The 18,979-nt window shown below is 36.4% G+C and overlaps 2 protein-coding genes across 6 annotated transcripts; one reads left to right on the top strand and one right to left on the bottom strand.

The window, feature by feature from the left end:
- The first annotated feature begins 200 nt into the window (after positions 1-200).
- On the top strand, positions 201-2,087 carry LOC122042033 (transcription initiation factor TFIID subunit 8-like). The gene has a single exon (XM_042601953.1). It carries the CDS (start codon positions 662-664, stop codon positions 1,814-1,816), a length of 1,155 nt encoding a protein of 384 aa, XP_042457887.1. The 5' UTR covers positions 201-661; the 3' UTR covers positions 1,817-2,087.
- A 2,794-nt stretch (positions 2,088-4,881) lies between these two features.
- LOC122042032 (titin homolog) lies at positions 4,882-13,959 on the bottom strand. 5 transcript variants are annotated; one of them, XM_042601948.1, is made up of 12 exons: positions 13,798-13,959; positions 12,269-13,471; positions 12,155-12,188; positions 11,106-11,182; positions 8,053-8,112; positions 7,850-7,978; positions 7,679-7,735; positions 7,397-7,486; positions 6,790-7,225; positions 5,833-5,939; positions 5,358-5,388; positions 4,882-5,274 (listed from the first exon to the last, which is right to left on the bottom strand). In XM_042601948.1, the coding sequence occupies exons 2-12, from the start codon at positions 13,373-13,375 to the stop codon at positions 5,117-5,119; spliced, it is 2,286 nt and encodes a 761-aa protein (XP_042457882.1). In that variant the 5' UTR covers positions 13,376-13,471; positions 13,798-13,959; the 3' UTR covers positions 4,882-5,116. The 5 variants fall into 5 exon arrangements, with proteins under 5 accessions (XP_042457882.1, XP_042457883.1, XP_042457884.1 ...); XM_042601949.1 differs by having other exon boundaries at positions 6,790-7,219; XM_042601950.1 differs by having other exon boundaries at positions 7,850-7,960.
- Between the last annotated feature and the right edge of the window lie 5,020 nt (positions 13,960-18,979).

The raw sequence follows: 18,979 nt of genomic DNA, 5'->3' as shown, positions 1-18,979 counted from the left end.
GTTCCCTGTATTGGCCGTAATATTTACGCCACCGCCTCACACTCGATCCGTTGCTCCGCGGAGCGGCATAAAGCCTCGTTACCGACGTTCTCCAGCAGCTATTTAACCGCCACGTGTCCCGTCCTGGAGCACGTCCCTTACCTCGCACCCAGATCTCACTCCCTACGCCTCTGCAAATAAACCACACGGCCCTCGTCCTCTCTCTCCCTCTCCCTCTCCCTCCCGATCTCTCTCTCTCTCTCTCTCTCTCTCTCTCTCTCTCTCTGCCCGCTTTCGAATTTATTTTTAGGGTTAATCGCGCGGGATTTCTTGCTGTTGCTTCTCGTTCTCTTGATCGGAGCTTCCGGAAGCTCTGCCTTCCACCGTGCTTCTTGCTTTGTCCTCGTCGATTCTTCTCGTTTTGAAACCCTAGATCTTGCCTTGTTCCGTTGGATTCCTTTTTTTTTTTCCTGGGCTGATGCGGCCGGGATCTTTGAAGAAAGCTATTTCGAATCGCAGTGACCGTCTTCGAGCGCACCTGCCGCTGCGGCAATTCTCAGTGGCTCCACTCGGCGTGTGTTGGTTCAAATGCTACTGAAATCTAGGGTTTTCGACAGCGTCAGCCTTCGGAATCCATTTCTGAAGCCATTGGTTCTGGACTTGATAATATGATTGATTGAACATGAGCGATGGTGGCAAGGAGAGTGAAAGGGATCATGAGAGCAGGTCAAAGAAGGATCAGCCACCAGCGGGATGTGACGAGTTTGGTCGCGCTGTCGCCAAGGTTGCCGTAGCACAGATTTGTGAGTCGGTTGGTCTCGAAGGATGTAATCTATCAGCTATTGATGCTTTCTCTGAGGTTGTCGTCCGGTACATCTATGATTTGGGGAAAAGTGCGAGGTCTTATGCTAATTTAGCTGGGAGAGCAGACTGCAATGTATTCGACGTCATTCAGAGCTTAGAGGATTTGAGTGCGCCGTTGGGTTTTTCTGGGGCATCAGATATTCATCATTGCCTTGTTGGTTCCAGTGTTGCTCGAGAGATCACCCAGTACGTCAACACGGTTGATGAAGTTCCATTTGCTAAGCCCATTCCCAAATTTCCTATTTCGCGGTTACCAAAGTCTTCACCTAGCTTTGCTCAGGCCGGGTTAGAGCCAGCGGGAAAGCACATACCAGATTGGCTTCCAAGGTTCCCTGATCCTCATACGTATGTCCATACGCCAGTTTGGAACAAAAGGGCCACAGATGCAAAAGCAGACAAGATTGAACAAGCAAGGCAGCGGAGGAAGGCCGAGAGGTCATTGTTAGGGTTACAGCAACGACTTGCTTCCAATGCTGCAGCTGGGTTTCAACCTATCAATGATGATGATACCGGGAAGGGGAAACAGGTGGTTGCTAGCACTAGCAATCCTTTTCTGGCTCCACCTTTGACATTCACTGAGAAGGAAGTATCTGAAGTTGTTATTCCATGCGAAATGGATGAAGGCAAGAAGTTGTTGGATGAAGGCAAGAAGTTGTCTGATGAAGGCAAGAAGTTGTCAGATGAAGACAAGAAGTTGACGGCCGTTGAGACTTTTGCTCCCATCATTGAGGCAGTGAAGTCCGGCTCTCTTGACTTGGATTTGAGTGAGAAGAAACCATTACTTACAAGCAGACCTACTGTGCATTTTAAGATTGGAGTTGACAAGAAGTCTATAGCATCGTCATTAATTGCTATGAATCCTAGAAAGGATGCGTGGCCTTTCAGGGATGAAGAAAAGGATGACAAAAAGAAGAGAGCAGAAATGATACTTAGAGAAGCTATGGAGAAGCCACATGACCTTGCTCAGCTTTAAAGTACATTTAGACAAGGCTTGTGGTGCAGAAATGTAAACAGAATTTCTTGGCAATTCAAATTCGGTGGAAATTTGAACTTTTTTTTTGTTCGAGTGGGTCAAATTGGTTCAGAAATCTTAGGTATGTAGACTGTAGGTTCTTTTCATTCACTCTATCACATTTTTGTTTCTCCTTTTGGGAGTTGAGAGAAAAAGGTTTACTACGATGTGAAATGACTTCAGTCATTTTCTGTTTGGTTCAATCTAATTAATGTCTGATTTGACTATCAAAGCATATGACCCAGTTGGTTTAAAGAAAATCAAGCTTTATAGGTTAATACTTTTAGTCTTAACTGCTAGACTCCTTACTAACCTGTTTAATGGCTACAATAATGTTATATGCGAGGACCCATTGTTTACATGATGCGAAGACTTTATTTTTATCACTGTCTATTCTCTAATTTATAATCTATTTCTTCTTGCAGCAAGGTAGCACAATGGTCCTTGCTCTCATATCCTACTTTTAGTTCTTGTAAAATTCATCAGGATCCTAGATGAGTTAATGCATAATATGCGATTCAGATCTTATAATTGTGATGATCATGCATGCACAGGAAGCTAGTCCCTTGTTTTTTTTCTTTGCGAAACTCAGTTGTTAGCAATACTGAGATGACAAATCTGCCACTAGAATGGGGTGATGGAGTTTCATTGTTGTGGCAGTGAACAATTCTTCTATGCCTAATAAATTCTAATGAAATGGCTGAAGCTTCATGTGAAGCTTTTTTTTTTTTTGCATTCTCTTGGCTTGAAGTGCAATAAGTATGGTTGTCAATCGAGGCATGAATCAGTTTGAGTACTTTTTTGAAACATGAACTGTGAGGGTACATTCAAAATGATCAAATATGTTCAAATTTCCCAATTACTTGAATATGCTTTACTTTAAAAAGATTATCATCAATGTTATATGGTATTGATAGCATAATATGATCAGTGGAGAATATTGATCATGATTGTAGGTTAATATCTCATTGTGTCTTTAACTGAAGAACATTGTTTTTGTTTTTCATTTTATTTATAAATCTTGGTGCACTCTTGTTATCAACTTTGAGTCTCATGGTCACTACTCAGTAGCATCATAAAGAGGTCAGACTACAGTCCCCAGGGCGTAGCACAGATGGAGAGTGCATGGTTCTGTGGCTGAAAGGTCCAGGGGTCGATCCCCGGGGTGTCACTGCCTGGGGTTAACGTCTCCGCTATGCACTTTCCACCTGTGTACCTGCATTTACCTCCCTCCATATCCGTGGGACCGGCTCTAGGGGGGCCGCTGATGTGGCGGTTCCACATTTTTTTTATAAAGAGGTCAGACTACAGCATTATGTAAACAAAGGAAGATGTAAATGACTTTGATGTGAGATGATTTCTTTTCTGCTTAGTTATTGTTGACTTCATCTTCATTGTCACCTTAGACTCTTGAGTATCTACATGATTGGTTTTCTTATTTTACATTGTTGTCCATTCCTGGATTACATCCTCCCAGTCTCTCCAGTTCTACATTTAATAAAAAAAAAAGTCATGTCTTTTTATTATATCGCTTAGCTTAATTTTATTGAGTCAGATTTAATTCTTGTGATGATAATATTATTTGTTCCACAATGATATAAAATATGATTTATATTAAACTTGTTTTGAATTGAATCATATTGTTATGATTTTTTTGTATTCGATTCATCTGAATCTTGAATTGTAGGTAGGAATCATTCATCCAGATCTGGAATTGTAGGTAGAAATCATAAATCTTGTGATCAAGTGGTCACAACAACAGTATTCACAATCTTCAGTACAATCATGTTGTATGCCAGATTGGCCCCCACGGGCGGGATCAGCCGGTTATGACATGGTATTCTTGCATCATGAGTCGGGAGGTCGAAGGTCTGCGGCAGCAATTGCGATAACATCAATATCTGTCCGTGCTAAACACCTAAGACCGCCATGTCATAGCTGGGCCCGTATTCACCGTGATTTACTCCCTCTCATACTTGTGGGGCCGGGGTGAGGGGGCCGCTGGGTTGGCGGTTCCAACCTTTTGCATCATGTTGTATGCCAGATTGGGTTCGCCTTTGCTGCAATGTTGTATGCCAGATTGGTCTCCTCGGGGTGGTACGGTAGTTGAGGTATTGGGATCGAAATTCGGTGTGTCACATGCCCTCCCCCATGTATGCCAGGTTGTTTGATGTTATCATCCCCTAAGGCCTAATGTTTTTCCATGCTCGTGCAAGATAATTGTGATGCCAAGACTGTTAGTTGTTTTATATAGTACTTTTACAGTTTTCTGGTTGTGGCATTGCTGTTGGGCCATCAATACGGCAGTGCTAGGATATTTGTTTTGACCAGGCACAATGCAGTAATATGCATTTTTTTTAAAAAATAAATAAATGTAGAAACAAAATGTGTGATTATTGATTAAAAATTCAATAATCAAAGTTTGCCCAATGTCCGTTAAACTGCTGGATGGTGAATACCTCTTCGTGATATTCCTTATATGTGCATTCTCTCATGTTGATGTATGTCTTAAAAGTAATCAAAGTTCAATCATAACTTCTTTTTTTTTTGCCCCCTGTGGCACGGTACCGCAGAAAGTTCACAGAGGCGCAAACCGGAGCATCAGGAGTATGAAGCTCCACCCAAAATGTCCGATTGTTCTGAGCTCAATGCGAGAGTTGTTTGAATTTATCTTGATGGTTGATGAAATAAAGATGGATGATGATTTATTTGATGGTTGATGAAATAAAGTTGGATGGTTGATGAAATAAAGATTTTTATAAAATCAGAACGGTCATGGTCATCTTCGGAATTAATCGATTATCTCGTCAATTCATGATTTTGCAACAGCTAGCTACATCTTAAAAGAGTAACTATGTTGTATGATTTTACTCGCCTTATTTTGTGTTTAGTCAGTTTCTTGTTGAATTGTGTTCAAGTATGCTTAAACTGTCCAAAACAACCAGCACTTTAATACTAGTAGCATTCAGGTTATACCCAAAAGAACAAGGATAGAAGCATGTTGACAACCAAATTGAGACAGCATGGGCAGGCAACAAATTACATAAACTTAGTAGTCGATACATTTACTAGTTTACAACCAGTAAGCATTGACCGTTGCCCAATAACGATAACCAGGTAGTAACAACCGAGTCACAGTTATCAGAAACAGAACTACACCTACGAATAAATACAGCCTCTACAGAGGTAGACTACATGGTTAACGACATCAATGAACGCCTAAAATACATGGTTAACTGACAGGTACGACAGTATGGCTTGTCAAGTAACCGTCTGCTTCTTTGTACGCTTGTTCTTAGCTTTTGGTTGTTCTTCTTCATCTTCATCTTCTTCAGCTTCTGCCAGTTTGGTCAGCTCCTCCTGGATCATGAGCTTTATCGATGCCTTTCGCGGAGTCAGATCAGTTTTGTAATGACCAGCTAATCAGAAGAATTGCGGCAATTGTGTTACATTGGATTGATGTTAAATGCAATAAAGACAACAAAAATCAAAAAGTAAATACCTAGCCGCTTCAGAATGTCAGTAAAAGTTGCCTGAAACAAACAGTAGGCCAGTGTCATGAACTGATGAAACCAAACTAGGACCGATAGTATGAGAAATTTGGCATGCAAAATGTTGTATTGTTAAACAAACATCAACGACGGTTGGGTAAAATCCTGTTTGTGTGGGCAATTACTGAACAGATTTCTAAGAAAAAAACTTAGTAGGAATGAAGGACCACCGATATCAACATCTCTTGCAGACTGACTAGAACAACCTAGGAAAAAACTGCCTATCTCAAATATATTCTATCGACCAAGAGTTCCTAAAAGACAAACATACTACATAGCTCTATGTTTAACCTAATCACTGTGGGACAGTGGTGGAGGCTGTGGCCCATTGTCAGGTGAGTTTTGATCCCAAAACTGCACTATTTGCGCAAGAAACTGTCACTTTTGGCCTATTTTCATAATGAAAAATAAAGAAAAAATACTAACTGTGTTGAAGTCAACTTCTTTCAAAATTTCGCATATTTTCTTTCTCAGTTCCTCTTTGCTTGGCTGTTGAGTCTCTGATTTTGCTTTATATTTACCGACCTTTTTACCTTCATGAAAAACAAAAACATTTCAGATCAAATTCACCCGTAAGTAATTGCAGTGACATCCAGGAGAAATTCATCCAACTCAAAGGTCTAATAGTGAAGGAAAGATAATCAATTGAAAGATTCTGGAAAAGAAGAAAAAAACCATTAGATAAACAACCTCAAGATTTCCTTAAGGATTTTTTTTTTTTTTATTTTCTTGCAAAATCTATAAATAAAAACAAAAGATATAAATTGAACAGATAAACTGTAATGAACAAATAACCATTGCCAAGCCAAGGAACAAGGCTACGGAAAATTCCTCCAAGATCAAGTAACCAAAATTACCATTGAATTTAACCTATGCAAATGTTTCTAAGGTATATATGGCTACTTCAGAGCAATTATGGAGGGAATTGTTTTTTTAACAAAAGACCAAACATCCTTGTCATGCTTGTCACAGATTGACCATAATCAGCGCATGTCACACTTGGCTCAGCTATGTTTGCGGGTCTGTGCCAGGTGCAGGTTTTTCAGCCCACTGGGTTCAGACAGGGCATAGTCATTGGATCTGATACTGCACTGTCGCAGACCGTGCATACAGAACCTGATTGAAACCAGGCTATCCAAGCTGAACATAGCCCATTGGCACCTCTTCTTCCACTAACCCAGATGTTAGTAAAAATCTTTCTAATTCCATATTTGCCTAATTGACCAACACATGAATAGTAGGGAAGAACAAGTTTAAAAAAGTAGTACAAGTAACAGAATAAGGTTACTACAAAGAAAAGCATGCAACCACTAATCAGATAAATTGTACTGCTCATATATCACTGCATTTTCAATGATATAGAACTCATGGCTGACAGCTTACCAGTATCCTTCTCTTTCTTTGTTGATTTAATGGTCCTTTTCTTCGGTGCATCAGTTATTTTCTTCCTGGAGGAGACCTTTGCAGGTACATCACCATCATCATCATCATCTGATTTTGAATGTTTGGAAGATAATGCTTTAGGACTCTTGGTAGTTGCAAGAGCTGGCTCTCGCTTAGATTCAATCCCCGCCCTTTCCTTACCAAGGGAATCCTTTTGTTTAGAAACTTTCTTCTTGTATTTATTTCCTGTTCCTATATCCTCTTTTTCAGATTCATCTTCTTCAGAGACTTCATGAGTTGCATCTTTCTCGTCCTCACTCTCCAAATGGTCAACTGCCTTGTCTTTATGAGGACTACTATCATTAATACCATCTTCATCATCCGTTTCTGATGCACTTTTATCTTCGCTCAGAGAGGCCTCATCTCTGATCTGCTTCTTCATATTAAACCCAAGAAATCATCATATCAAAATAACTTTAGCAATCATCACAACCAGAGTATATGAATAATCCAATAAGAAACTAAACAGAATCAAGGAAATATAAACTATTGCAGGAAACACAATAAGATAAAGACTATTGAAGAATTTGTAGCCTCTTGTACAGACCTTCCTATGTCGCTTTGAATATTTATCTTCAATTCCCTTTGATAAACTTCCCTTGGCCACTCTCTTACGTTTTCTCGATTTTGTTGATTGCTACAAAGAAAGAAAAAGGAACAACGGGGACAAAATTAACATGAACTGTTTCAGAGGCAAATGGATAGCCATTTGATGAATTCAAGTGACGTCAATCAATGCACAATCCTAATAATAAATAAAAGAACTTGTCCACCAACATTAAGATAATAGATAAATAAACTATATGGAAATTCTGATATTCAGAATTACTTCAATGTTAGGGTGAGGAGCAACCAAGAAGTCCAATAATTTTTCCACAAGTTCTTCCTGCAACATGTCAACCAGATAATAAACATGATGATCAGAGAATATTTCAAGAGAAGCCAACCTAAAATCACTATCATCATAGATTGCATAATTAGAAGCAGAAGGCAGGCCAACCTTTCTAGAATTTGCTTTAGAAGCAGGTAGATCAAACAGATCACATAGATCCAACAGTGTATCTTTTACATATTTGTCAAGTTTCTCCTTCATTTTAGCCCTTTGCTTTTCCTGGAGGTATAAGGTTAGCTTGCAAGGAAAATCAGAAAATCACCACAAGAATAATCATTATATAAGTTATTGTAAAGAATTAAAATACTTACATCACTTTCATGCCATACAAAACCAGAAAATTGGAGAATATGGTTTTTAAAATTCACTGCCTGCAATAAAAAAAAAAAATACAAAAAATATTCAGAATTGCATCAGCAGATTCATATACCTAACTGCAGCAAAATAGCATCTAGCTGGAACTGGTAGCACTTGTATGAACAATCATTTGGTAGTGGCAGTAGGCAAGAATTATTTTCTGATACTCATTAGTGGGAGGAATTGAAAACCTTTGATTTCTATCAAAAACAAACCTCAATAACCTAATCATATAAAGAAGTAGAAGTAACACAGATTCATTTACTACTCTGTGTGAATATTGCACAAACATTGATAGAAATCAGGATAGCATCTTTAATTTGTTCAGTTCAGAAAGAAATGAACATCAAAACATTCTTGTACTTTTGCTTAGTTCAGGCTCATGTTTTTTTGTTTCAGCCTCCTGAGTAGTTTGTGTGATCAAGAAGGAAGAGGAAACAATGTGTGTGTGCGTTCTATGGGCCTGTGATATCTTACTAAACAAGGGCAGCCCGGTGCACGAAGCTCCCGCCATGCGGGGTCCCGGGGAAGAATCCATTGTACACAGTCTTACCCTACTTTTTGCAAGAGGTTGTTTCTAGGATTCGAACTTGTGACCTTTTGGTCACATGGCAACAACTTTACCGTTGCGCCAAGGCTCCCTTTCCCTGTAATATCTTACTAGTTTGAAAAATAATCCAAAGCCAAGGCAAAGGAAACATGACTTAGTTTAAGAAGAGCTTCATTGGAGTTTATGGGTGGGTCATGTCTTATCTTAAGTTTAATTATTGGTTCAAACAAATAAGAATTGGAGTGTGTTTATGAAAGTTATGCTGCTCACTTAAATTGTTGTTGCTTTTAAGGTTAATATGTAGTTGGGCAATAAAACAAGAAGCTTTTGGCAATTAAATTTGAAGCCCAAATCATGGCTTCAACAAAACAAATCATAAGAGAACCTCATGATTGACAATCAAAATCACCTAATTGTGGGGAAGAATAGAGAACAGATGGAAAAGGGCTCTCAAAATATTGATAGGAAGAAAATATACGATAATTATATTCTAGATTGAGTTACAGCTTAACCAAAATCAAATCAACTCAATTTGATCTCTTTACTTTGTTGATTGGTTCTATATTATCTAATATCTATGAATATTGGTACAATTTTTTTATTACTTCATTAAATTGTTGATGTAGAGAATATTTTTTTTTTTGTTTTGCAAACAACAGTTAACAAGGACATGTGTTAATTCCCAACTATTTTGAGATAGTTGAATGGCTATATCATCAATAATATACAATATTTTTAAATCACTTTTAAATTGTGTTAAATAGTCTTCTATGGTCCGCAACAACACCTCACATTTTCAACTTTCATTGATTTGATTTGTCTAACTATAAAATTATTGAGCGCAATACAATCTTATATTTCTTGATTTTCCATTTATAGAGTTACATTTAATTGCTCTCAAATTATCTCACATTTATAGAGTTACTTTATTATCTTCCATTTATAGAGCCCCGCGGTTGTGGGCGGCGCGTAACAAGAAGTAAATTAGTTTTTAATTAAATAAAATTTAAGTTAATAATTTCAATCAACTCTTAACTATAGTAGGGATAATTTAAATAGGCTTAATTAAACACTAATAAAATTATCCCATTATATATATAATTTTTTATATTTTAAATATTTAGATTAAATTTTTAATGTTTAATTAATATATTTTATATTTATGTGTATAACATATTTATTTGAATTATGTGTATGACACATTTATTTGTTAGTGGATTTTATATTGACATTATTGTTTAATATTTTATGGACTATAATTTTGTTAATGAAATATTTTGACAAAAATTCCTTTTATATATATATATATATATATATATATATATATATATATATATATATATATATATATATATATATATATTTGAATTGTAAAAATTTATACCCAAAGCGTCTTACTTCAATAAGGTGTGTGCCTCACCTTATGCCTAGTGCCGTAGGCCTCACAGCACCTATGCACTTTTGGGAGCCTCACGCCTTAAATAACTATGATTCATTCTGATTTCATTTATGATAATTTTATGTAGGTTTTGTTTCAAATTTCCAAAGCTGGCATATATAATGTCATTTGGTACCACTGTCTAATAAACTTGATTTTTTGCCTCAAGGGGTAAAAAGGATCCAAAAAGATTCAAATCTACTCTCTATTTCATCTGTTCAATCTTATTAAAAATATCAAGGATAAATTTTCTTTTAATTAATTGCAGATCCAACATAACTAAAATCCCTTGCATAAATATCTTATTTGTTCAGCTTAACAAATCTCTACTTCCTTCTTATAGTTGAAACTTCATTTCCAATTTTAGTTTTATTTAAAAAAAAAATCTATAGTTTGCTCCCAAATTTCAAAGTTCAAATTCATTATATTTACTCTCAAGCCTCATCACTGAGCAGTATCTTCCTTGTACATATATTTTAGCACAGACAATTTATAGATATTCTTTTATAGTAGAAAGTTCTGACTTGTGACCTTATTGCAAAAATGATATTACAAGATAAATCCAACATAGTAAGGAACCAATCTCTCATTTTATATTCATCAATGTTCAATTTTTATAAATCTTTGATGAAATTCTCCCTATATCAATTTGTTTCTGTTTATTCATTCCATTTGTTTCGCTTAAAGATAAAATGCAATTTCATTTCTCTTTCTTTGGCCTAGGGGCCACTAGTATACAATATAACAAGCTCTTCGTAGCAACAATTTTAAGTCGAGCTGTAGAGCACTCAAGCAACACTAAATGATTAGAGAGGAAATTTGACTACAATCAATGCATAAAACAATTAGCAAAAATGAAACTTATTCTGACAGCAACTTAAACTATTACTTGAGCCCCCAAAAGTGTGTCATGCCTAAAGAAACAGTAGCAGCATCCAGATTCCAGAAGGAATAGCAACATAATATTTAGAGGTGTAGTAAAAAGTATAACAATTAAATATCATGAAAGGAAAAGTTACCTTTCCTCTCCTTCCAAAAAGTGTCTGATGAATTAATTTAATATCTGCAGGTTTCTTCCTTGCTAATTTGTGGGCCACTGTAAAAAGGAGGCATATGTGTTGAATATCAAAGTCAGAACATACTTGGATATTCAGGGAGAAAAGGTAAAGTCCATGGATGACCAATCCACTATTGATGATTAAATTGAAGTTAAATCTTATCCAGAAGATATGCAAATCAAGTGCAGAGAGTTTATGATGTTTCTTATTTAAGATTTTTAAATTAAAGCAAAGCCACTCAAATGATTATAAAACAATTAGCATATACAAAGGAGTGAGAACTGGATTTGAAGCATCTAATCAAGTAATAATGAATCTTACAACTAAGAAGCAACTTCTACATCCTTTATTTCAAGTAGCTGCTGATATGACCTGATAAATCTAATGTACCAAGGGGTAAACTAATGAACAGACTTCTAAGGGACCAATGAAAATGTCACATTTCTATAATAGGACAAACCGAATCACACTCAATAAACCCAGTTAGCCTCATTGACTGCCGACCCAGCCCCAGGGAATTTTTCCACTAGCCACCAAGGTAAATCGGGAAGCGCGCACGGTGGGCAGCCCAGCCTTTGGTTGCGCACCCCATTCGGAGGAAAAATTTCTGCAAATACGCCATAACTGGAGATCGAACCGGGTGTGCCTGGATGTCCTACCGCGGCACCAAAACCCCAGGGACGGACAAACCAAGTCACATATTGTATAAGCAGGGGACAATAATTCAATAAACTCCTAAGAGAGTCATTATGATCTGTAGAAAAGATTTTTATAAGTTCAAGAATTATGATGAGCATGTTAGTTACCAAACAAACTCATATTGAGAAGGAACATATTTGGCAACTCATCAGTCCATCCCATAAACAGTTCGTCCAAATAAGAGAAATATTTGTGATATAGAAAAGGGGAAGATTAAAAAAGAAAGAAGAATACAACTAAAGACTGTGATTTAATGAAAATACCAAACTTCTGGGTATGAAATTATAAATAAAATAAATAGAAAACCATACCACTTGGTATATCCTTTAACGGAGTCCCTCGACCCTGTAACCAGAGACGTCATCATTCATGTAAAATATCAATCTCAAAAATCAAAATAAGAAACCAAATTGTTAGTAGAGCACCTTTTCAACTTGAAATTCCCTTGATCTCTCTTTTTCAATAACTTCTACCAACCTCTCTACAGTTTTTCTCTCACGTACAGGGCGTTCCACAGATGAAGTGATCGGACTACTAAGTAACTCCTTGGCTTTTGTCGTATTATCACTTCCTTTGCTCTTTGTCTTTCTCACCTGTGATCTTTTCCTCTTAAACCCTACAACTTCCTTACCCTCATCCTTCATTTCAGTATTTCCATTCTTTCCTCCATCAGTGCCATTTTCTCCTTTTGGTTCTTGTTCTACTCGTTCCTCTTCTATACCTTCCTCACTTTTGCCAACATGTGATTCTACCATTTTCACATCCTCAATTAGCATCACTTCATCACCTTCCACATCAGCTACTTTCACATCCTCAGAATTGGTAGTACCAGCAACATCAGTCTTCTTGTCTTCTTCCAACTCCTCTATATCATTTGGTTTAACTGTGACAGTGGACTCAGCTTCCATTGCTTCATTGCCTCCTTCATCAGCCATTTTCACATCCTCAGCAGAAATATTTGTGTCCTTGGTCTCTTTGTCTTCTTTTGTTTCTCCTGTATCATTTTCTTCTGACACAATAATTGTTTCCTCAATCTTGGTCTCTTCATTTGATTCTTCTATTTTATTTTCCTTTTCCATAGTATTTGATGCCTCAATCTTTTTAACTTCTTTTGATTCTTCAATATCAGTCTCTTTTGCTGTGGTATTTTCTTCAGTGTGTTTCTTCTCAACAACAACCTCCTTTTCAACACTTTCATCTTCATTTCCCTTATCTCCAGAATCTGGAACACCTTCTTTTGAATCTTCATGATCCATCACTTTTGCTACAACATTTTCTTCAGCGTGATTCTTCTCTTCACCCTCCTCCTTTTTGTTACTTTTATCTTCCTGTCCCTTGTCTCCAGAATCTGACACCACATTCTCATGCTCCAGTGGAACAGATCCTTTCAATATTGTGGTTTCTTCACTTATATCTGTAGTTTCCTTGTTTTGTGAATCGAAGGCTCCACAAGTTTTATCTTCAGGCAGCGGGGTAGAACCATTTTCCATCACAGTTTCCGCTGCATCGGAGGATGGTTTACATTCTTCCATTCCAAATGGTACAAATTCTAGAACCGTAGCTCGCAGCCAGTCCAAAGAACCCAGCAAGATTGAAACTTTAATATCAAAGGACTAATGTTAAACCATCTGCGAAATAAAAACGCACACAGGAGGAAAAATAAAAATTGAGTTCGCGGAATGAATGGAAAATGAAACTCAAAAATACCAACTTCCCGCAAGCAGTAACCTAATGTCGAAGTTCAAAACCCTATCTTCCCGCACAATGTTCCAGCCACTCGAAATGCGAGGCCAAAACACGATAAACAGAAAGAGAATACTTGTTCCGAGCTAAAGTTTTGGAAAACCCTAGCTGGACCCAACGACCCACCCTCGTTCGAAATAACAGCTAATTGCACCAAGAACGACGAAGAGCATCATCAAGTAAGAGGGAATAAAATCGAGCAAAGAGGCACCTGAGGAAGATCTTGGAGCATGGAGCGATAAAAATCTGGGAAATTCAGAGGCGGCAAGAGTTCATGGTCGTCGCCGACGTCTTCCCCCCCTCTCCCTGGAACGAGATCGCTGCTTGCCCGCAGCTAAGAAGAGACGTCTTTTTCTTTTAATAGGAATTAATTCTGGCTTCGTGTCCGGACTCCGGACTTTAAATCAATTTCCTCTCCAGTTCCATTTTCTTTTCGGATTGTCTGCGGCAGGGGATACAGGGTACAGCTTTAGTTTGTGCGAAAGAGGATGCCACATACACGGAATCTTCGTGTGTCGGCGGCGCGGGTATCGCTTTTGCGGTATCTTTTGTTGCAAAAGGCGGGTCCCGCCGCCCAGCGGCCCCCTCACCCCTGCCCCACGAGTATGAGAGGGAGTAAATCACGGTGAATACGGGCCCGGCGAGCAGACCTTTGACCTCCCGACCCATGTTGCAAGAATACCATGTCATAACCGGTTGATCCCGCCCGTGGGGGCGCTTTTGCGGTATCTTTTGTTTCTACTTTTCGTGGAGGATGAGAGAAAAGGAGGTGGGCAGATTTATCAATTCAATGAAGATATAATTATTACAATTAAATTCAGATAGTCAGATTCGAACAGGTGTCGAAGTCATTTCAATACGAGTTGAAATCAATTTAAGTACTGTTTTCAGCTCAAATGTTCCGTACTCATGGATTTCAAAACATGGCACGAGCTAGTTTCGTGTATATGTGAGTTAACATACGAGATATTATTATACGAGGCTTTAAGGCTTTCGAGCATGAGGTGGATCCTCTGTTCCGAGAATTGTTTATCCCGATGTCTTATTTATTAAATGTTAAAAATTTAAGTAGTGTCAAAAAATGTGACTTTATTTTATTCTTTTAAAATCTACCTCATATTTTTATTGGGCGGATCCTCCCAGCAGCCATCTCTGCATTGGCGTCGACGACTCCCAGCTGCTATCCTCACCATCTCCAATGTAGTCCTCCATCATCTCCGTCCACTTCAACATCTTCGATATGGTCCGTCACCGACTGAATCATCGCAGCTCCGTCCCCTCCCTTCGTCGACTCCAACAGCTCCGGCTTTCCCTCCCTTCGTCGACTCCAGCAGATCCGTATCTTCATCGTGGTCCTCCACCGTTGTCGCAGCTCCACCGTGTTTCAAACAAGACATTTGGTGTTAATTGTCCTTCTATTTTCCTCTTTACCTTCGGTTCAGATTTTATAACAGATCTCCTGTAGCCTAATTTCTTTCTTCAGCAAGACTTGTGTTATTTATAAATATATACCTCATATGCCACTGATGTAGCATAGGCTTATGAAGAGATTGTATTGCATCTAAATATGGTAACTTAAGGATCATGCAGGCTAAACCAATCCCCAATTTGTTAAGTTATGTTCAAGATAATATTGATACGATTTAACCAAAACAAGTTGCATACTCTTTGTATATATAGGTCAGCTCATGTTGTAGATTTTTCTAAAATTTGTTGTTAATTTTTCTAATGATTGCTGTTGGTTGGTTATCATGGTTTCTTATATGTAATGAAGTTTTTATTATATGTATTGCTTAGGTTCATAAGTAAAATTTATATGTTATGAATACTTGATTTAATCATTTGGTAATAGGTGAAAATTATGTCCATATCACTTTAAAAGGTTGATCAATTTGATTTATTAAATAGATGGTAAATTAAATTTTTGACACAATACTATATATTATTTAGCTCTTTTTTGTTTAGAAAGTATGGAGTGCCTATGCACCTTTATATGGATCAATTATATAGTTTTATAGAATTTAGGTATTTCATGCAAATTGTTCCTGTTTTGAGTGAAGTTTGTTAATTTTTTCATAAAAATGTGTGATTTTACATTATTTTTGCAAATGGCTATTGTTTAGCTTAATTTTATTGAATCTTACTTTTTTTTTAGTATTAGGTTGCTATTGAATGACATCATCAAGCAACAGCAGTATCGACCATTCCAAATTTGAAACTGTACGATGCAGGGACTGTGGACTAAGAGCATTGATGTTAGTCTCTAGATCAATCAAGAATCCAGAAAGACTATATTATGGCTGTAAGTAGCATAGATGATTAAAGTGGATGAAGTCTGATACTGGACTAAATAAAGACACAGTGATATACATTGTAGAATGTTGCCAAGAGTGGAGTCAAGGGTAGGAAGTGAATACATTGCTTATCTTGGACATAATATGGGAAATTGGAATATACCGCATATAGTCTGGATATTAGTAATAGTAAACCTAATTCTTTTGGATGTATATTTGTTTTGTTTGTTAGTTGGTCTGGTTAAGTAGTGCTAGTGTTGTAATGTGATAAAGAAATGTAATTATGAATGATGTCAACATTTGGTTTTATTTTGTTTATGGATGAATATTAATTCTGCATTATTATTTCAGTTAGTTTTGTATATCAGCAAATGATGTCAACATTTTTCAATGATGAGATTTGTTTTGTATATGTATTTGTAACGATCTCTATTACTTATTTTAGGAAATGCTGGATGTTAGACAAATCAAGAATAATTGAGATTAATTTTTACACGTGTTGTTCCTTTAATATTGTTTTTACATGAATTATTCACACTTAATTCATCAACATTAGCAAACTACAGTCTTTACCATTTGAGCTTGTTTATTTAATATAAATTTAATTATCAAATAAACATAAATAAATTATGTCTAAATTATATGTAGTTCACGATGAAGTTATTTATTTACAACACAAAGTAGAGAGGTTAAAAAGTAAACCAATAGAATTCAAAACTACAATTTCCACCAAGCTATTTGTTACTGTAATATCTGATTACCATTACATGATTAGAAATATATGATAGGAATAGCTACCATACAAAATATGGAGCTTGTACAAGTTTCATAGAAGCTGCATAAAAAAATATGTAGCACAAAATATGGTAACCACAAAAGTTCACATAAAAATAATTAGACAAAACAAAAGCTGCATAAAAAATAAGCAGCACAAAATATGGTAACCACAAAAGTTCTCAAAGTAAGTAGCGCAATTCTTGGCTTAGCCATAGATGAAGTATGCATATTTGAGTTTTGAGGAGCTTGCTTCATTACATATTTGTCTGCATTTCATTGTAACTTGATGCCAATGCATATTTGAGTTTTGAGGAGCTTGCTTCATTACATATTTGTCTGCATTTCATTGTAACTTGATGCCAACGACACTTATATTGACTGACATTAATCACTCTTAGTGGTGTCCTTTAGTTGATGTGCATTCCATTGTTGCAACATCCACCTAATTGATGTACTTGGAGAAAAAATAAAACAAGATAAGGAAACTCATGTAAGTCTACTAAAAATGGCAGATGCTACAAAAAATGGCAGATGCTCCAATATATCTATGCAGTCAGAGCAGAACAACAGATTAACTACAAATTAAAAGCATTATTTATCCAATATATATCAATGCTCCAATATATCTAGGGCCGTTTCTCCTGCCAAAACTTAGCTATCAAGAACATCACAAAATAAACACTAGAACATCACTTATTTGTCTTAATTTAGCCCATACACACACATAAAATTTGAACATTACCATAACATAACTTTTCTCAATAAAATTTGTAATCTTTAACATATTTTGCTTATGCATAAAAATCATGGGCAATGAGAGAATGTGTACTATTCCAGTCCAAAGCAAGCTACATAATTCCAATTGCTATACTACACGAGGAAAAAGCACCATGTGTTTGTGTTGCCACATTAGACATTGGACCTCTTTCCTAAGCTACCTTAAGACCAAAAAAGAGTTTTCAATGAACTAATTAAAGATTAGTAAATCCTGAACAATAGTCGAAATACATGTCTGTCAAATTTATGATCACCTTCTACATGAAAGAGACACAAGTCATGCCTGCCCAGACATATTTGTCTCCATTTGAACAAGTAGTTCATTGATCTTAAAAACAAACTGTGCTCTTAGATTGCATGCTCAGAACTTTTGTTTAAGCCTACTAAAATAAAGTTTTCTTTATTGAACATTCGATCATTAATTCTGTTTGTCAGAATATTCTTGACTCTGTTGGTTCCATGGCAATAGAAAGTATGAGTAACTAAGTCATTAATCAGAAGAAATATAGGATCATCATGAAGTTTGTGTATATAAAAATAATTTCATGGTGTTAACAAGTATACTGATACAACAAATCTGATCTTATGAGAAATGGTTAAAAATACAACAAAGGTGTAAACCTAGTTAATTTCTTACCATCCTTCTCGATTACTTGTCTGAAAATAACCATTATCAGAGTGAACCTGAGACAGTTGTGTTAACAAAAGTAGTAGAAATTGAGTTTCGGTAATTCTCAAACCTTCAACACAGCTATAATTTGTAGGCTAAAATAATAAAATATAGTATTAGATAGTGATAACATAATTATTTTAGTTTAACATACTAAAACAATCCTTAACTTGATTGATCATCCATTGATATTCTATATTGGGCATGCTGGATATACTTTCATAACGCCCTTCTACATCCTACTATACAAAAAAATAGAATGATTTAATTCTATATAATTTCTCAAATGTAACGATAAGAAATAAACAATACTTTAGTAATAATGGAAAAAAATCTTAACAATTGTTGAAGTTTGGTTAGTTTTTCTTGCTGCTTTCCTTTTCTTTGAAATCTTATCTAAGCCACCTTTCAACCTTTTACTTGAAACCATTTTTTTCTTTGTTTTAATTCCTTTGACTCCAAGAAAATTTCCTTCACCAATTTCGAACTCTCCTTCAATTGAGTGTTGGACAGTTGGCTCATTAACTTGTAACCTCTCATCCACCATCTTAAACATACTCAACAAACCATCTTTAACAACCTTATAAGTGTCTTCCCTCTCCGCTGCCTTGGTAACCAATTGAATATACAACCCACTTAATTCTTTATATCGCAAATTAGTGCAAGCTTTTGGATTCAAACTACCTTTGTTCACAATTAAATCAATAACTCCAAAGTATCCATCTTTCACTTTCCGTGCCCACCTTTTCAATATATACTCACTTGGGGTCTTCATGATATTTTTCATTGTAAATATTTTCAAAATATGAGAACACAAAATCCCAGCAAAATCAAATTTTCTACAGCTACACTCAAATTTTTGACCCGATGAATCA

The sequence above is a fragment of the Zingiber officinale genome, chromosome 2A (assembly GCF_018446385.1).
Source record: "Zingiber officinale cultivar Zhangliang chromosome 2A, Zo_v1.1, whole genome shotgun sequence".
Classification (NCBI taxonomy): domain Eukaryota; kingdom Viridiplantae; phylum Streptophyta; class Magnoliopsida; order Zingiberales; family Zingiberaceae; genus Zingiber; species Zingiber officinale.
This window is presented reverse-complemented; position numbering and strand designations above follow the sequence as displayed.